Consider the following 20090-nt stretch of genomic DNA (forward strand, 5'->3'; position numbering starts at 1 on the left):
GTGTGTGTGTGTGTGTGTGTGTGTGTGTGTGTGTGTGTGTGTGTGTGAGTGTGTGTGCGCGCGAGTACATGTGGCAGCATCCTCTCCTTTACCCACGGTTCACACTGAGACAGAGCAGGAGAAGGGGGTCACTAAAGCCAGGAGACAGGTCACCCCATCCCAGTGCCTTACAGCCCCAGTGGCCTGCGTTTAGATCATCACTCTCACTCCCTCTCTGTGGGAATCCTCAGAAGAGGAGCGAGCTGGGGGTGGGGGGAGAAGGGGAGGGGATGCTGGGGCTCAAGGCCTCTCCCCTTACTGTGAGACCATGGGCTTGAGAAAAGCCTCGGCACCAAAGGTGCCTTGGGCTCATTCCCAGAGAATGAGTCCAGACACTGCCCAGGAGGTTCCTGCCTGGTTCTAAGAAAGCAGCTTTAGGCAGGGCTAGCACAGACAGCCAGGAACTGTGGGCTTTGAGCACAGCTTCCTGGCTATTACCTCAACTTGGCACCTATCCACCTCCCCTCCCAACAAACTAGAGACCTCAGGGGCACTTTCCCCAATCCCTCCCCCCCCACCCTCCACTTTTCTCCCTTGTACAAACACCCCTGAGCTAGCTGGACCAGCTACTAGGACTCCTGTTACTTACAGAGCCATTGGGAACACCCGCTGTCTCCTGGCAGCACTGGGGAATAGTGGGGAAGAGGAGGCAAGGAGGAAGAAGAGAGGCAGGAAGGAAAGGGAAAGGAGGAGGGGGCCCCGCCTGGAGTCTGGATAAAGGTCTGGACTCTGCTCCTTCAAAGCATGACATATGGATATGGATGGCATGTGATGGGAGAGCTGAGGCAAGCTAGGCATGTGTGGATCATCATGGAAGGGACACAGAAACAAGCTAGCTAGGCCAGGAGAAGGCCCAGAGGCCAGGCAGGCTGGGAGGCTAGCCTTACCACAGGGCCCCTGGTGCTTGACAGGGAGAGCCCGCTGTTGGCTGCACTCGGCACGCTGGCGCTCACAGTCGCTGCTGTACGTGTGACCCCCATGTGCACAGACAGGCCGGTAGGTGCCATCGCACGTGACACGGTCACAGGAGCAGCGGGCCCGACCACGACGGATAAGACACACAGCGTTAAACTTGCAGGGGACCGGGCACTGGTCTGAAAAACAGGAGGGGAAGGGGTTGGCTAGTGCTTCCCCCAAGAACACAGGAGTAGGGGGACACCCCGGACCTAGGAGAGGCTTTACATCTGTCTCTCCACACCAGCCTCAGGGAGGGCAACCCCTTCATCCTCCAGAAGAGGCAAAGCTGCCAGGAACTTTGAGAAGCAGGCCAGGTGAGACGGCAAGCTCTCTCTTGGGCAGGAGGTTGGGGGAGAGATGGGGTGTGAACAGCATGTGACCCCACCTGGCTGGGGGAGATGCTGAGGGCTCCTGCCCTAGCCTTCTCATGGGAAAACAGCTGAGGAGGGACCAGATTGCTCTCTAGGCCAGAACGAGAGGCCACAGGCGTGGGCGTCACCTAAGCGAGGCTAACCAAGCCCAGGTCAGGCTGGTCTGCGTTCCCTGCACAAGGGCAATTACCCAGGAGAACATAAGCTCCTGGAGGGCAGGAGCTAATGTATAATGCCTTCTCAATGGGTGGGGAGGGACAGAATTTGGAACTCAAAATTTTATAAAACAAATGTGAAAAATGAATGAATGAATGAATAAAAGATTCCTAAATAATAATAATAATAAATAATTATATACAAATGTTATATATTACATATAAATATAATATAATAATAATAAATAACATTCCTAAATAATAATGTATAAATATTCCTAGCACCCAGGTCAGTGCCTGACACAGAGGAGGCCCATTTTCCTGGTCTGCCCAACCTCCTGCCCACCTTGTGGCTGGCACTGCCCTGAGCGCAGCTTTTGGATGTCGAGGCCCAAGGTGGCACTGGTCCGGCCCATGACACAATCATTGGCATAGGTGACGCCGTCGTCACCACACACAGGCTCCTGGCGGGGCGGGCAGCTCTCAGGTCGCAGCAGCATGTCAGGCTGGCGGGTGCGGGGGTTCACCCAGCACACACGATTCAGGTCACTGAGAACACCCTTGCACGGATCTAGGCAGAGGGGAGCAGGTTTGGGATGTTAGGCATGGGGAGGCCAGCCTGCAGGACTCCTGCATCTAGGAGACCTGACTCTGCCCACTGCTAACAGTGGTGCCTCCCATCACACACGCCCCAGCCTCTTTGGTCTGATCTGCCCCTTCCTCAAGCCTCCAAACGCAGGCACATTCCATGCCCTCCCTACCTCTCCTGAGTCAGGTCCTCCTCGTATATACTGAATTCACAAGAACATATATTTAAAGCTGGAAGGACCTTTGAAATCAGAGCTGAGCCCTGTCCTCTTTGTTGCTGCTCACTCATTTTCAACTGTGTCTGACTCTCCATGACCCCGCTGGGCGTTTCCATGGCAAAGACACTGGACTGTTTTGCCATTTCCCTCTCCCGCTGATTTTATGGATGCGGAAACTGAGGCAAACAGGATTAAGTGACTTGCCCAGGGTCACACAGCTAGTGAATGTCTGAGGCCAGGTTCTTTTTACAGATGAGGAAACTGAGGCGCAAAGAAATCAAGTGATTGTTTCGCCTCGCTGGTCTCAGATCCTACCTTTTGTAGGAAGCTCTTCCAGATGATATGTGTGTATGTGTGGACATATGTCTGCAGCTGTGTGTATATATGTACACACACCCCTTGTTCGCACAAAGTTGTTGTCACATTGCTTCTCTCATTAACCCAGAAGCTCACTGAGAACAGGAAATGGCTTTGTCTCTTTCTTTGTATCCCCAGAACTTCCCAGCACCTGGCATATAGCAGGTGCTTAATGAATGCATGCTGACTTGCCCAAGGCCACACAGGTAGCAAGTGGCCAAACTGATACTCAAACCCAGGGCCTCTGACTCCCAATCCAGTATTCCAGGCCACTCCCCAAGCTGCAGAGAGTGTGGGAGTCCAGCATCCTCTCCAAATATTCCCCCACTGGCACTTGAGCCCTTTTCTAATCTATATACTCCATCCCAGCCATAGACACAGACGGCCAGGACTGTAGCCAGAAGAGGGCAGCCTCTCCCCATCTAGTGGCACCCCATGGACCCAGATGTCCAAGGGGCTTAGAGATGAGGACCACTTCAGGGGTCAGAGTCCAACCCCCACATTTGACAGAAGGAAGACCAGGGAGGAAAAATGACTTGTCTATGGTCATACAAATAAAGTAGTAAGCATCAGTGGTGGGATTTGAACCCAGGTCCTTTGAAAGGAATGACTTATCTTTCCATTCTCCCTCCTCTAATTGCCTGGCCTCGGTTCCCCCACCACGCTGTCAGATGGGGTGGTGGATGGAGGCGTAAGGCTGCTCACTTTAGGGAATGTGCCAGATCTCCTGCCAAGCTTCCCCACCCCGGGGCCAGCCCAGGCTCTCACCCGATACCCTGGGCTCAGCCTCTTACCACAGGGCCCTTCAAACTTCTTGACGATATTCTCCTGACGGGCACAGGCAAGGCGGAGCAGCTGGCACTCACTGGGGTAGTCCCGCCCATCGCTACCACAGACGATGCCCTCGGGGACTCCGCTGCATGAGGAGGGGCAGATACATTTGGCCGACTGCCCGTCTGCCGAGCGGGCACAGGTGCTGCCGAAACTGCAGGTCACCCCTGAGCAGGGGTCCCGGGAGCCTGAGTGGAGGAAGGGGAGAGAGTGAAGGAGGCAACGAGGGGAGACTTGGGAGTCAGGGAAGTGAGGTGGGCACTGAAAGATAGCTCAGGGGGTCAGTGGCCAGGGTGCTGAAGGTGGGGGAGAGGAGAGACAGACAATGCCCCACAGGGCAGCTCAGAAGCCAGGGACAAGACAGGACACAGAGGGAGAGCTCAGGAGCTGGTATAGCTAACACAGGCCCTGAGGAGAAGACCTCATCCATCTATCACGCTGTCCTCAACTCACTCACCACAGGGTCCTCGGCTGACCACACGGATGCGTCGCTGCTGGCTGCACTGAGCCCTCTGTAGCTCACACTCATTGCTGTAGGTGGAAGCATCAGATCCACACACAGGGGCCACCACGGTAGGGCATGGGCCCTTCTTGCACACACATGTGGCCCGGCCAGCACTCTGCTCACATATGGCCCCAAAGCCACATAGCATACCCCGGCATGCTGTGAAAGGGACGGGGTAGGAGAAGAGTCATGAAGGGTCAGTCTGAGAGATTTTAGTTAAATCGTTCCCCTCCCACTTCATGCCATGGGCCACCCCCAAGAAGATCAAAACCTGAGTCCCTCCCTGAAACCAGATGTAGGGGCAAGAGGTGAGATACACAAGCTTTATCACCCTCTCTTCAACCCTCCTGCTCAATGGGTCATCACCAACTGGGGCACCCCACTGTGCTCCATTCTTATCTAATGGAACAAACATGAGGAATCCCGGGTCTCCTCCTCAGCTCTCTCCAGCCCCCCTGTACAGACAGCTGTGAAGCAGATAGGCTGGATCTCCTGAGGTCTGTGGCACCAGCCTGAGCCCAGGCCATGCCAGGTGGTGGGAGCCACACGCCAGGATCTACTCAGCTTGATTAGTGACAGAGGGACCCTACCCAGCAATGGCCAACAGCTGATTCCAAGACAGACTAGAGGGGCTGCCCTGAAGAACCCACACAGAGACAAATGCACGTGAATCCAGACACACAGGCACACACACACGGGCACTCTCACATACACACACACACACACACACACACACCTCCCTCCGCCCTGAGTCGGTCTGTCTTTCAATGCCTTTCTCATCCTTCCCAGATCCTACAGCATCTGAGGTGGGGGGAAGTATAAAAAGTGAGATTTAGGGGGCTGGGGGTGTCAAGGTGGGGAGGGTGAGAAGCAAGCAGTGCTCCCCTGCCTTCTCTTATACTCCCTCCATTATTAGATCAGCAGCCAATCAGCCCAGAGGGCTTTGGGAGAAGAAAGGAGAAGCAGAGAAGGAAAGGAAAGGGGTTAGGGGTAGACAGAGCGTATTCCATAATGCACTGACCCTTTGGAGTCACAGGACTTGGGTTCAAATCCTGACTCTGCTGCTTCTATTTGTATGATATTTAAGCAAGTTACTTGCCCCCTCTTGGCCTCAGTTCCCTCATCTGTAAAATGATAGAGCAGATCGAGAGACTGGGGTCAAACACAAATGGAAACATACCTGGGGACCCCCACTGACTGAGAAAACCACAAATTAACATTATCTGTGTTGTACTGTGTGTTTATTAATTTTGTGAAACATTCCCAGATAACATTTTCATCTAGTTCTGGCCCCACTGGGGACCTTAGGGGTCCCTTCCAGTTCTGATTTATGATTCTTCCCACACCGTGATCTGGCCAAACAGAACTCCCTGCTGTTCCCTAACCCTCCATCCTTGAGGTGTCCTCCCTCCTCACCTTCCCTCTCAGAACCTCCGGCTTCCTTTAAGGCTCAGCTCAAGCACTAACTTCTACAGACCATTCCAGATTCCCTCAGTTCCCCCCCACACACCCATATACTTATCTATTTACATGTTAAATCTTCCTCTGATGGAATGTAAGCTTCTTGAGGGCAGGGACTACGTTTGGTTTTGTCTTTGTACCTCTGGCACCTAGCATTGTTCATAAGCAATGGATCTGAATTTATTAGTCAACAAGCATTTATTAAATGTTTACTGTATGCCAGGCACTGTGCTGAGCATAGGGGATACAAGAAATATAAAAGACAGTCCCTGCTGTCAGGGGAGACACTGTGCAAAGAGCGATGCCCTGGATGAATGAAGACAGCCGGCAGAAGGAAGGCATTAGCAATAAGGGGGATAGGGAAAGTGACCTCAGGATTGCAGGGCTCTGACTTGCTAGGCTTTGAGGATAGGGAGAAAAAAGCAAAACTAGTGACTGCCCTCCAAAAGCTTACATTCTAATGGGGGAGGGGACATGTACATAAATAGATACATATAGGCTGTAAGACATACAGAGTGGATGGAACTTTGAAGGAAAAGCTTGTTGGATTGGAATGGTTATTTATTTGGTGAGTTCAGATAGCTACCTGGGAGAGGGGGGGAAGATCAAATGCAAATACACACACACGGCCCCATTCACTACCCACCCCCCACCCTGGAAGTAAAACCTAACTCCATCCTCATCACAAGTCTTTAACCCTCAGTTCCTCCTTGTCCAGTCCAGCCCAGCCCAGCCCAGGCCCCAACCTCCAACCAAGAACCCAGAGACACCAGGTAGAGGCTGCCAGAAGGAAAAGGGGAGGCACTGTTACATAGGCAAGGGATCCCCATCTCCCTGGTGCAGGATGGAACACAGGGTCATCCCTGGAGAAAGAGAAAAAACTCTCTATCTAGGACCTGGCACAGTTGGCTGTGAGCAGACTCCAGATGGTTCTGCCTCCCTTGTCCTCCCCTACCAATGTGCCCCAGGGTCAGAGATGATGGGAAAACCAAGGGAAGAAGCCTGAGACTGTAAGTAGGTGCTGTGGAATATGGAGAGGATCAGGCTGCAGGCAGAGAGAGGGCCTGCCCTGCTGAGGGCTTCTAGCTGCCACTAGGGAATGGCTCCTGGACATCTTGTCTGCCTGCCCCTCCCCCACTGGCCTCTCCCCATCTGCCATTGCCCTAAGAGCCTTTCTCTGCTTCACCCACCCCCTAAATAACCTACATCACTTACTGCCCAAAGGACTGGGCAAGGGCTATCTGGCTCTGCCTTTGCTACTGCTACCACACCCATCCCCAAGCCTGAAAGCGAAGGGACAGAAGAGAAAAGGGCTTGTCCAACACTCAGATGGATTAAAAAGAATAACAAACCTTTATGTCTCCTCCCCTCCCTTCTCTGTAAAGTCCTGTGGCTCCCTATTGCCTCCAGTAACAAATATAAAATCCTGTTTGGCTTTTAAAGCCCTTCGTAACCTGGTTCCCTCCCACCTTTCCAGTCTTTCACTCCCCTCCTGTGATCCAGCCTCCTTGCCATTCTTCACACATGATATGCCCCTCATGCCTGGAAAGCTCGCTCTTCCTCCTCACCTCCACCCCCAGCTTTCCCTGGATTCCTTCAAAACTCAGTGCAAAACTCACTTTCTTCAGGAAAGCACCCCCATCATCCTGTGTCCTCCTTCAGAAAGGACTGGAGGTTTTCTTTGTATCCACAAAGTTTAGCAACTAGAAGGTGTCATATAATGACTGGAATACAGTAAGCACTTAATAACTGCTTATTGACTGATTGAATATGGTGCTTTATCCACAACCCTGCTAAGTGCTGGAGAAATCATCCCCATTTTACAGAAGACACTGAAACCTAGAGAAGGAGGTCAGTGACTCATCCAGGGCTGTATGATAAGGATCTGAGGTAGAGTTCAAATCCAGATCTTCCTGAATCCAAATGCAGCCCTTTAACCACTATTCCATGATCCCCAGTGCCTAATACAGAGAAGGTATACAGCAGGTGTTTAAATAAATGCTTATTGATCTGTTGATACTATGCCACACTGGATTAGAATTGTGCAGGGATATGTGCTAGAAAGAATCAGAGAAAGAAGCAATAGAATGCTGGAGGCAGAAAGGGAGTGGTTCATCTCCTACTACAGCCCTGCCCTTATGCCTCTCTTCTCCCTCCCCCCACCAGGCTCAAGCCGAGAGATTCTTTTGTGGGACAGAGACGATGCTAGAAGCCAGAAGTCAGGACCATGGAGAGCTCAGACATCTGCTCCTAGGTACCAGAGAGGGCCAGATAGAAGGGGAGAGGTTGGGATGGAGTCTCAGGCACTCCCAGCCCAGCCAGCACCAGCAGGCTGTCAGAACCAGCTCCCTTGGTGGGGGTGGGGGGCAACACGCATGCAGGTCGTGAGGAGCGTGTGAAAAGCGTGTGAGGAGAATGTAAGGAACAGCTAGAAACTGGGGCAGGAGCAGACTATGCTGGGTTCCAGCCGCAGCCCCAAAAAACAGGAGGAAAAAAATAGCATCACCAAAGGAAGACCAAGATACATCTTCTTTATCCTCCTCCACCCTCATCCAATGCCCCATGTCCAGTGAAGCAAGCAAAGGGAAGAGGTTGTCTGTGCCACCCCTGGGGTCCCAGTTCTATGACTCTTAATCAGGAAAGAAAAGACAGAATAGCTCAGAGAGAAAAGGAGGGAGAGGAAGCTGGAAAAGAACAAAGGGAGGGAGGGAGGAAAGAAAAGAAAAAGGAAGACAGAGGTAAGAAGTAATGGAGTAGGGTTCATTTCCATCTGCATCAATAACTCCTTTTCAGAGAGTATAAATAAAGGTTTTCTCCAGTCCCCCAACTGAGAAAGAGAGGGAGAGAGAGATGGAGAGAGAGGGAGAGAGAGAGAGAGAGAGAGAGAGAGAGAGAGAGAGAGAGAGAGAGAGAGAGAGAGAGAGAGAGAGAGAGAGAAGGAGGATGGGAAGAAAAGAGGGAGTAGGGTTTATCTCTATGAATATCTCTATGAATAATTCCTTTTGGGGATGGGGAGAGGGTCCCCCCAATCTATAATCATCTTACAGAAGAAGAGAGGGAGGGAGGGAAAGAGGGAAGAAGGGAAGGAATAGGGTTCATCTCTATCAATGACTCCTTTTGGGGAATGGAGAGAGGGTCCCCCCCAATCCCACAATCATTTTATAGAGGAAGAGAGGGAAGGAGAGACAGAAGAAAGGACAGAATAGGATTTATCTCTATCAATGACTCCTTTTGGGGAGAGGGTGGAGAGAGAGAGCCTCCGCCACCCAAGATCAGGAGATATAGAGAAGAAGCTAGGCGAGTCTGTCAAAGGAGAAGCTTGGCCCTCATGTGTCTGTCATAAGGATGAATGGTGGTGGAGGGGGGGGCAACAAGAGCCGTCAAGAACCCTTCATTAAAATGTCATTAAAGCCTAGCAATGGGACAATGCCTAGCTTCCTTCAGGGCTCAGCTCACGTACCATCTCCCTGCAGGAAGCTTTATCTGATCCCCTTGGCTGTCATGCTCTGTTTCCCTCTTCCTCACAATATAATTTATTACTATTATTACTTGGGGAGGTGGGGGCCAAATGGGTAATTTCAATGATGTGGAGAAATCCCCCAGGAGGAGCCCCATCTACCCACAGGTCAGTGCCTGCTCTGCAATTTTAGAGCCTGAGAGAGTAGTGTGGAGACATTAAGTGATTGACTCATGGCTACTCAACCTGTGTGTCAGAGGAAGCCCTTGAACCCAGGAATTCCCGACCCTGAGGCTGGTCCTCTGAAGGCACTGTCTCCCATTTAGATACACCTAATGATCGCTCAAGAGATTGCATGGTATGGCAAACAAGGAATCACCCTCAAGGTTCTGCCACTGACATATAGGCAGTGTGGGGCAAGTCACTTACTCCCAAGTCCCATTTTTTTTAAATTCACATTTGCATAGTGCCCTAAGGGTTCCAAAGTATTTTACAAATATCCTCTCATTTGGTTCTTCCAACACCCCTGTGGGTAGGTGCTATTACCATCCCTATGTCAGGGTTGGAATCAAGATGCAGAGAGATCAAGTGACTTGCCCAAGGTCACACAGCTAATAAGTATCCAAGGAGGGATTAGAACCCAGAGTTTCTGAATACCGAGGCCAGGACTCTATGCCCAGCATCACGCTACCCCTGTGTTAACATATCTAGTTACAGGTTACATCTGCCCAGTAAGCTCTGGGAGGGCAAGGATTTGCATTTGCATTTGCCCCTGCTGCTGACACAATGCCTGGCACATTGTAAGCCCTTAGTAAGTGTTTACTGACTTGGCTTAACTGGACAGCCAGTGGTGACAGGGTCCCAGCCTAGGCTTCAGTCTGTCAGTCACAATACAGACCAGTGGGAGTCCCAGACTCCAGGCCATTCCAAGTCACCCAGATGGGCAGAAAGACAGAGGCACAGAGAAGAAAGAATCCCTGCCAGTCACCAGTGGACCCAGGGGTCAGGGCAGGGGATTCAGTCCCAAGGAGGAGGGAGCCTTCCTGGATCAGTCACTGGGACCCTGCCTGAAATGGGGCTGGGATCCCATCCTCAGTCCTCCTCCTCAAAAAGGGGAGTACAAGACAAGGGATCAGAGATTATATCCAACACCATCATCTTATAGGTGAGGAAACTCTTACCTAAGACCACACAGCTCTAAGCATTAATCAGAAGTCATCATTCAGGCCTGTCAAGATCTTTCTGGAACCCCTAGATGTCATTTGTATTGGCTACCTGCCCTGTTTCCAAGCTTTGTGCTGCCTACAAAATTGATAAGCATGGCTTCTATGCCCCATCAGAGTTATTGATAAAAATGATGACCAGTAAGAAGCTATGGACAGGGGCAGCTAGGTGGCACAGTGAACAGAGCACTGGCCCTGGAGTCAGGAGGATCTGAGTTCAAATCTGGCCTCAGACACTTTAACACTTACTAGCTGTGTGACCTTGGGCAAGTTGCTTAACCCCAACTGCCCTCCAAAAAAAAAAAAAGCAAAAAATTAAAAAAAAAGAAGCTATGGACGGATCCCTGGGGTACTCTACCATAGACCTCCAAGTTGAATTCAGGCTATTAATGACTCTTCTTTGGGTCAGACCATTCAATCATAATAAATGCATCTTCTATGGTGATAAAACTCACTTGTCAGTTAGACAACATCTGCCCATCTTTTTCACAAGGACAAAAATACTGACAAAGAGTCAGTATTTCCAACAATGCATGTAAGTCGGGGGCTCTTTCTTTCTTTCTCTCTTTCTTTCTCTCTTTTTTTCTTTCTTTCCTTCCTTCCTTCTTTCCTTTCTTTTCTTTCTTTCTTTCTTTTTCTTTTTGGAAGGGGAAGGTAGGGCAGTTGGGGTTAAGTGACTTGCCCAAGGTCACATGGCTAGTTTTGTGTTGTGTCTGAAGCCAAATTTGAACTCAGGTCCACCTGACTCCAGGGCTGGTGCTCTATTCACTGTACCACCTAGCTGCCCCTTCTGGGGCACTTTCAAAGGAGGAGTGGAAAGGATGCTAGATTGAGAATCAGAGCTCTGTAATTAAACCCTGCCTCCTCAACTCCTTGGGTCTCAGTTTGCACATCTATAAAATGGGAGGTTTGGAGAGGATCACCTCAAAGGTCTCTTGGAGTTCTACATGATATATAAATTGAAGAAATCGAACCAGATCCTTCATGTTCCTTCCAGCTACCAATCTCTGATCCTATGATTGGAACCCAGGTCCCCTGACTCTGAGTTCCTCACCCACTACTCAGGCAGCAGGAATCTGGATCATAAGGTCTTAAACTTAAGGGTGAAAGGGTCCTTAGAAATCACTAAATTCAATCCCCTCATCTTACAGATGAGGAAACTGAGGCAAACAGGGTTAAGTGACTTGCCCAGGGTCACAAAGCTAGTAAGTGTTTAGGGCCAGATTTGATCTCAGGTCTTCCCAACTCCAGGCTGGGCTCTCTATCCACTGAGCTACCAGTTGTGTCTCAGCCTGCGACGGCAGAGCAGAGCTGGGAGGAGTGTCTGGGCTAATGGATAATTGGCAGATAGAGGCAGAGAGAAGCAGCCTCCTAACTGGGGAACCTCCTGAGCCCAGGCCCAAGCTGCTTCCTCCCAGGGGAGGCTCTGGAGACAACATCACTTAGAGTAAGTGGGAGGGGCAAGATGGGGACCACTCACCCACCTGCTGCTCAGGCTCCCAGGCGGCCAAGGCCAGGGGAGGGGGCACTCCATTAGGGGCCGCAGCTGTTTGGGGCCTTAATAAATGTTTCATTTTATACCACGATCATGAATAAGTAACGAATGGAGGCCACCATAGCCGTGAGAACCCCAGCCGCCATGGTTATGACGGCTCCTGGGGCCCCCTGGGTGATCAGGAGAATGTCCCTATGAAGGCAGGATGGAAACAGCGCTGCCCTCCCACCCCTGGCCCTTTCAGGCTCTTAATGGGGAAAGGGGGAAAGAAAGGAGGGGGAAGCCTACCACAGATGCAGACATGAGCCACTGAGGTTGCCATGGCAACTGGCCAGGTCCTGGATGCAGCTCAGAATCTTCAGTGCCCCCCCCACCACATACACACACACATACACATACCAGCCTAAATCCAGGCCTTCAATGGGGCCCCACCTCAGGCCCAGAGAGATGCACTCCCAGCCCCAAAGGCCCCCAACACCAGCCCCTCCACTTCAGCTTGGGAGCTGGGATGTGGCAGGGATCTCCAAAGTCCCTCCCCCACTCTGATCACTCCCAAATCCCAGCATCGCTTGGGACTTAAGGAATATGGAGCAGGAATGAAAGTTCAGGCATCCCTCCACCCCTCTGTGCCTCAGCTGTAAAATGAGGGGGTTCAGACTAGATGGCCCCTGAGGTCCCTTTCAGTTCTATACTAAGTTCCCTGTGATTTGGGTTGAATTCTGGCTCTGACACGAGCCCTGAGTCTGTGAGCGAGATGCTTGCTTTCTGTCTCTGGGACTCAGTTTCCTTATCCATAAAATGGGGTATAATCATCTCTGCAAGCCCCTTCTCAGCAGTCTGGTGAGAGGAGAGCTATCTGAGAGCCTCCAGCTGCTCGAGAAGCACAAGTAGATCATTTCTATCTCCAGCACCATCATTACCGTTGTCATCATCTCTGGGTTAGAGTCACTGTTGTGAGGGCTGGGGTCACTACCAGGGACTTGGGTCTCCACTGAGGAAACAGATGGAGAGTCAGAGGTCGCTGTTCAGTCATGTCCGACTCTCTGTGATCCCACTGGGGTTTTCTTGGCAGTGGTACTGCAGTTTGTCATTTCTTTCTCCGGCTCCTTTGACTGATGAGGAAACTGAGGCAGACAAGGTGAAAGTAACTTGTCCAGGGTCACACAGTTAGGAAGTGACTAAGGCCAGATTTGAACTCACCAAGATGAGTCTTTCTGACACCAGGCCTGAGCTCTATGCACTATGGTACTCCTAGCTGCCCCAAGAGTCAGAACCTGGGTTCAGAGCCTACTCCAGACATTTACTACCTATGTCACCTTGGATGAGACACTCTAATTTTCAGGCCTCAGTTTACCCATAAGGAAAATGAAAGGATTGGACTGGATAGCCCCTGAGGTCCCTTCCAACTCTCTAAGGCCGTGGTTCGATGACCTGTCCCCTGGAACGACTCCCTACCCCCCATTGTCCCCCTCCCCCTGCTTCCCACTCGTTTCTAATCTTCTCTGTTCACTCCCTCACTCCATCATTCACAGCGTCTGAAGCCTCCTTCGAGGTGCTGGAGGCGGTGTGGGCTGCTTTTTATAGCCTGGCCGGGAGAGAGCTATATTCCACTCCCCACCTTTTCTCATTATTTTCCTACCAGCGAGGGTGGGGGATGGAGACACTCTGGGATTCAGGCACTGTCCAGTTTGGGGAGGCAGGGCACACCATGGCCCATCTCCAGCCCTGCAGACAAAGGAGAAGGGTGGGCTGCCTGCATGTGTCTGTGTGTGCAAGTGTGGGATTCTGTGTGCTCGTCTGTGGGTGAATACTCAGGGTGACCATTTGTGTGTGTGTGTCTGTGTATGCGTGTGTGTGCATGTGTGCATGGCCCAGTGCAGCTGGTGTTCATTATGATGGTGTGGCAGGCATGGGCATCCGTGTTACTGCGTGGGCACCTGTGTGAGTCCGTGGGGCTGTGTGTGATCCTCTCTCTGGGGGTCACTACATTTGACCTCGTCTCTGTGAACGTCTCCGTGACAGCCCCTAAGTGTCTGTCTGTCTCTGTGTGACTGGGGCAGTGACGGGTGCCCATGGGGCCAGATGTTGGTGTGTGGCTTGGCATGGGAGCTCTCAGGCCTGCCACCCCCCTGGGCATCTGGCCCCTCTAGAGCCCCAGCATCACCCTCCAGCAGTGAGGGTACTGTGATCTGGCATTCACATCAAGCTCAAATTTATGTATAGCACTCTGAGGACACATATCTGTGATCTCCTTCTGTCCTCACAACAACTCTGGGAACACTCTAGGTGCTATTATTACTCCCATTGAACAGAGGGGAAAATTAAGGCTCAGAATGGTAAAGTCTCAGAAGCAGAATTTGAACCCAGGTCTTATCTCCAAGGCCAACATGCTACCCTGCATACTAGCTCAGTCCCATCCAACATGCAGCATTCATTACTATCTTCTCTCAGAAGCCAGAACGAGTCGGGAGGGGGCAGCCAGTGGGATTTTTTCCAGGGAGAATCCTCCTGCTCCTCCCTCTCAGGCCCTTCTGACAAGACAAAGGCCCAACTGGGGGGGAGGGGAATAGATGCCCCCCAGACACACACACCTTACCCTCATCTATCCCCCACAAAAGAGTCAGGAGTCCTAGATGAACAAAGGGAATAGAGAGGCACAGTGGGCTCACAGGCTCTGAGAGTTAGGGCTTGTGGGGGCCCCCTGGCTGCCCCCTCCCCACCCATACTGGCTCCTAAGACCTACTTCAAATAGTAAGGAGTGCTGTAGCCTGCCTAGAACTGGGGGGGGGGGGGAGGAAGGAGGCCTCCTACAGCATGCTGGACCTGGGGGTAAGAAGTTCCAGGTTTGAATGGTGGTGTGACACATGACATGGGCTTGCTCTCAGCCTCTCCCAAATATCTTCACAGCCATCACCTCCTTCTCCAGGCCAGGGCTGCCATGGAGATATAACCCAGTGGCCAAAAGGGATGTAGGTGGGAATGGGATAAAGGGAGGAGGCCAGGGAGCCCCAAGGCCTCCCCACCTCAAGAAACTCCAATGGCTCCCTATTGCTTAGTTTAGCCTTTCAAACCCCCAGCCTAGAACCTATCTGGTTCTCTCCCTGTCTTTCTAGGCTAATTCACATCCCTACATCTCCCCCAAACCAAATCAGCTGCTGGTCCTTGGAGTTGGCATCTCATTTTCCATTGCTGTTCCCCACACCTGGTATTCATTCCCTCCTCAGGTTCACCCCTTAGAAGCAAGTTTTTCTGGACCCCTAGTTATTAGGGCTTTTCCCCTCCTCAGATTACCCTCCACATACTCAGCCTTTTATGTATTGTAACCCTCCGCTAAAATTCAATGACTCAACAAACATTTACCATGCATCTGCTATATATATGTCAGGCACTGGGACTGTGCTGGGAAAGCAAAGACAGAAGTGAGACAGTGCCTGCCTGCCCTCAAGGAGTTTACTTTCTACCGAGGAGAAACATGTACATAGAAAATTAAAAGAAAGCATTTTCCAGGGGGAAGGGGCAGGAGCTTGGGAGGAAAATCAGGATGGGCTGCCTGTAGGAGACAGCATAGGAGCTCAATTTGGAAGGAAGCCGGGCTTGAGGTAAGAAAGTCGTACAGACAAGATAACGGCAAAGCCACAGAAAGCAGAGGACAAATGTCTTGTACAGGAGGCCGCTAGCAAGCCACTTTGGAAGGAACAGTGTCCATAAAGGAGAGGGAGGCATAATAAGCCTGAAAAGTTAGGTGAGGGTAGGCTATAAAGGCCTTTTAATACCAAACAAGGGAGTTTGTGTTGGGCCCAAGAGGTCATAGGTAGTTTGTAGGGGTGAAACAGTGAGGAATAACACGTTAACAGCTGCTAGAACAATGGGTTGGTAGAGAGACAGGAGGCAGGGAGGCCAAATCAGAGGCTTTTAAATAACCCAGTGGAAAGGTGATTCCTTTCAATTAGGGGGGCTAGGAAGTGAGAAGAGGGAAGGGGGTTGATGGCAAATATGAAGGATTGCCAAGATTTGGCAAGGGATTGGGAGTGAGAATGAGAGTGAGGGGGAGGGGAAGAGTGGAGTGTGACTGCACTTGTTAATTTGGGTGAAGATTGTGGTACCCTCAAGAGAAATGGAAAAGTTAGGAAGAAGAATGGGTTTGAGTTCTGTTTTGAACATATTGTGTTTGAGATATGTATGGGATAAAAGTTGAGGAGGCAGGTCTAGCACTCAGGAAGGCAACTGGGGCTGGAGAGAGAATGATCTGGGGATCACAGTGGAGCGGTGGGGGTGGGGGCACTACTCACAGCAGTCAATCAGATCACCAACACGAAGTGTATGGAGAGCAAAGAGGGCCCAGGTCTGAGTCCTGGCATGTGCCTCAGCACAGAGAGTGGAACAGGAATGAGGATGATCTTGAAAATGAGAGGCCGGACAGACAGGAGGAGAGCCAAGAGAAGACAGGATCCTGAAAACCTAGGGAGAATAGGGTATCTAGAAGGAAGGAAAGCCCAACCCCATCAGCTGCTCCAGAGAGGCCAAGAATGGTGAGCACTAAAATGTCATCAGATCTGGCAATTAAGGGATCACTGGGATCTTAGGAAAGTTCTGACTGATGGATGAGGTCAGCGACCAGGGGCTGAAAAATGAGACAGGCCGCAGAACCTGGGAGGGCAGACAGTCTTTTCTGGGAAACACAGAGGGGACAGAAAGAGATGAAAAGATTGGAGAGTCTAGTGAGAGCTGTGTAAGGGGTGAAGGACTGGCTTTTTAAGGAATAGGGAAGGAGTTAGATCATGAGACTTAAAATTAGGGAGAGAGGGGATGCCCAAAGAGGAAAGTCTCAGAGGGATCCACAAGGAAAGGGAACAGGGATTCTCATGGCTGGGGGTGGGTGGGGAGGCAGGGGGAACTCCCATGTCAAATGTAAGTGCCACAAGCACAATCCCTCATACCCAGTAGGCGCTTCATATATGCTTGTTGGATTGGATTGGATTGGGCAGAGTCGCTTACTTCAACCAAGATGCCATGCCCTAGGGCAAAGCTGGTACCAGTGATGGGCCTTTGGGGAATAATCAGAGAAGCTCAGTTTCCTGATCCTTCCAGAGTGAACCACCCACACAAGCCCCATGGGACACAAGAAGCCGGAAGGAGCACAGAGACTGGCTGAGCAGGGCAAGAAGGAATGACAGCATCATTGGAGAAGGTACCTCAGAACTAGGGGACTTCAGCCACTTGGACCAACCCCCTCATTTTACAGATGAGGAAATTGAGGCCCAGGAGGTTAAGTGACTTGCCCATGCTCATATAAGCCCAGGATTTCAGTTCAGGTCCTCTGACTACAAATCCGGGGCTGCCAAGTCTAAGACAAAGAATGCTCTCCCAGATCAAGCCCCTGAATGAATCTCCAGAGCTCTCTGTGGAGTTTGGCCACAACATGGCCACAAATGGCTCATATTTAAGCCACATGGGTCATGCCATCCTCCAATTGGCAGGTACAGATGAAGACTCAACACAGGGCTGAGACGATCTCCTGGGGCCGCCGGGACCCCAGCTCAGGCTTTCCTCAGCCTATGGCCTGTGGCTGACCACAACAGCCCAGGCTAGCCCAACCAGGACCCAGACCAGAGCAGAAGAGGGAAAAAGCTACATTTCAAATCCCACCCCCTCCTGCCATCCTGCAAGGCCCATCCAAACTCTTACCTCTTCTAGGAAACTTTCCCAAGTAACTATACCCCAAGTCATCCCAGCACCCCAAGAACTAGCAAGAGAGGCCCAGTTCTTGGTCATGTGACAGGATAATAGATCTAGAGCTGGAAAGGGCCTCGATCATCATCTCTTCCACCCCCCTCCTTTTACAGATCAGTGAACAGGCCAAAACACAAGGCCAGGATTTGACTCCAAAGCCTCTTTCCCACTGTGTCACACCCTGGTCTCCTAAACCATCCTGAACTATCCTTGGTAACTCCCCAGAGCTAGGGCCTGGGTCCCACTCCCACCCTTCCCAGCAGAATGGCAAAGAACAGACCTAAGTGGGGAGAAAGCAGCAATAGAAAATGGCCAAGCAGGTGCCGACTGGAATGGAATGAATCTTTGTCACTGTTCAGCCATTTTCAGTTACATCTGACTCTTTGGAACCCTGTTTGGCATTTTCTAGGCAAAGGTACTGGAGTGGTTTGCCATTTCCCTTCTCTAGCTTATTTTATAGATGAGGAAACTGGGGCAAACAGGGTAAAATGACTTGCCCAGGGTCACACTAGTAGTGTCTGAGGCCAGATTTGAACTAAGGAAGATGAATCTTTGCCTGGTGCCACCTAGCTGCCCCAGTGGAATCTTACTGTGCTGTAAGAAACAATGACTGAGAGATGCAGAGAAGCATAGGAAGATGTGCGTGAACTGATACAAAGTAAAGCAAGCAGAATCAAGAAGGAAACAAGGCAACAATGTAAATGGGAACATGAGAGAGCAACAAAATGAAAACAGGAAGCTCTAAATGACAAGCAAGCCTGACTCAGATCAGGAGACGGGACTGACAACACAGCCTCCCCACCCCCACCCCCACCCCTCCTTTGCAGAGGTGGGGAATGACAGAAGGGAAACATGGCAGATAACCGGAAACTTGGCTTCAATGAAGAAAGGAGAGGATGGTTAGCTTTTCCCCTTTCTATTTCTTTGTCATAAGGGATGACTGACTGCCTGAGAGGGGGTGGGGGAAGAATATACTGCGAAATGAAGGTGATGTAGGGACAAAAGATATATCAATAATTTCCTTAGAAGACTGACAGGTTTAAAAAGAGAGAGGGAAGGAGGCACAGTGGGGGTGAGGGAGGAGAAGAGAGAGAAAGAGGTTGGGGGAGGGAGCCCCCACCCACACCCCTACTTGTCAGACTCCTCTCCAGGAACCTGCCATTTCTTCCCAGGAACCTGCTCCCTGCTCCTCCGATACAATTTCATAAGGAAGGATGGGGAGCATGCACAGGAAGTTCCAAGAGTGAGCTCTTGGTTCAGACCCAGACCCAGACCCATCCCCATCTATTCACTGATCTCTCTTCCATGCACCTAAAGCTACATTGGCCCATGGTGAAACCAAGGCACAGATTGGAGTGGTGACTTGGGCAGTTTCCCAACCTGGGCCTGAATAGTCTGTGTTGCCTTTGGAGTGTCTCACTTGACCCCTACTGGGTCCCCAAAGGAGAATTTTCTCTTCTCCCACAATAGCATCTTCCAAGCCTCAAGCCTCCGGTCCCAATGACCCCCCTAAGGTAGTGATTAAGAAGGGGGGGGGCAACACAGGTGTGACTGCTCTTTGTTAAGAACCTGAAAAATCAGCATTTAGGTCTGGATGTGTCTATGTGGGAGTGGGGAGGAAGAGAGGGTCTGGTGGGGATCAGAGAAGTTGGGCTAATGGATGAAGAGGAGGAGCTCAAGGAGAAGTGGCCCTGGGGACTCCATTAGGAGGAGGCCCACTTACCAAGGGATACAAAAGCTGAGAAAGGAAAGGATAGGATGAGCTCCGTGAGAGAGACAGCAATGCAGAGGCTGACGGGGCTCAGCGAGAGGGATGGGTCTCAGTAAGGAGAACAGGCTCAGTAAAGAGGGATGGGGGTTTATTAGGGACAAATGAGGGAGCAATGAATGAGGATTGGGGGTTAGAGAGAAGGGAACTAATTCATTCATTAGACAAGCATTAGGTGCTTTCTCAGGCCAGTGATGTATCCATGGGAACTCTTGGTACAGTAGCGGGGGGGGGGGGGGTGCTGCCAGCAGTCATGTATCTGTGGGAGGCAGGATTACAGCCCAGTGTCCCAGAAAGGGGCCTCCCTCCCTCCTTCCTCCCACATAAGGCTCCCTGGGGCTACTAGAATGGTCACGTCAGAGGCAGGCACATAGTCTCTAACTGCCCCCATCCCTTCCCCCTCCCAATGTTCCCTTCCATAGGTCATTTAGTCTGCAGAAACCACCCAGGCTAATTAAGTTAAGATCATTAATTAAGCAGTCAGTAGAGTCCCAGCTCTGTCCTCTAGAGTTCAGAAAGGGTGGGTGGATCAAGAAAGTCTTCCAGGGGTCATGGGGGAAGACCTGAAGCCGATTTCAAAGGTAGTCCCAGAGGCCAGGGCTGGCTGCACTGGGCAGGGCCTGAGTAACCCGACAGCTGCTGAAGGGCCCAAGGAGACTCTGCTCCAGAGGAAGCACGCCCAGTCTATCACACACAACATGTCTGTACAATCACATGCTATATACACATGAGTGGCACAACAGAGAATGGGCAAGCCACATGGTAAACCAGAGGAGAGGTTGGGTGGGGAAGATCAGGGGGCCTGAGCTCAGACCCCTAGCTTCTCCCCAGAACCTCTAGACCACTGTACTTTCTATCTCTATGTGAACCATGCATCCTCCAGACCCCAGTCCCCTTTCCAAGAGAGACTCCCACTAGGCCCATTGTTCAAGGCT

The 20090-nt window shown here is 51.2% G+C and overlaps 1 protein-coding gene across 1 annotated transcript in view; it reads right to left on the reverse strand.

The window, feature by feature from the left end:
• The window catches only part of AGRN (agrin), an 89376-nt gene that overhangs the window by 26293 nt on the left and 42993 nt on the right, over positions 1-20090 (reverse strand). Inside the window, exons 4-7 of the mRNA XM_069079563.1 lie at positions 3974-4180; positions 3480-3704; positions 1869-2093; positions 927-1133 (exon numbers count right to left, since the gene is read on the reverse strand). Of these exons, the coding sequence (XP_068935664.1) occupies positions 927-1133; positions 1869-2093; positions 3480-3704; positions 3974-4180 (864 nt within the window). The remainder of the gene's footprint in view (positions 1-926; positions 1134-1868; positions 2094-3479; positions 3705-3973; positions 4181-20090) is intronic.

The sequence above is a fragment of the Petaurus breviceps genome, unplaced genomic scaffold (genome assembly GCF_028583685.1).
Source record: "Petaurus breviceps papuanus isolate PSGF00001 unplaced genomic scaffold, PetGlider_PUasm1.0 91041, whole genome shotgun sequence".
In the NCBI taxonomy this organism is placed as follows: domain Eukaryota; kingdom Metazoa; phylum Chordata; class Mammalia; order Diprotodontia; family Petauridae; genus Petaurus; species Petaurus breviceps.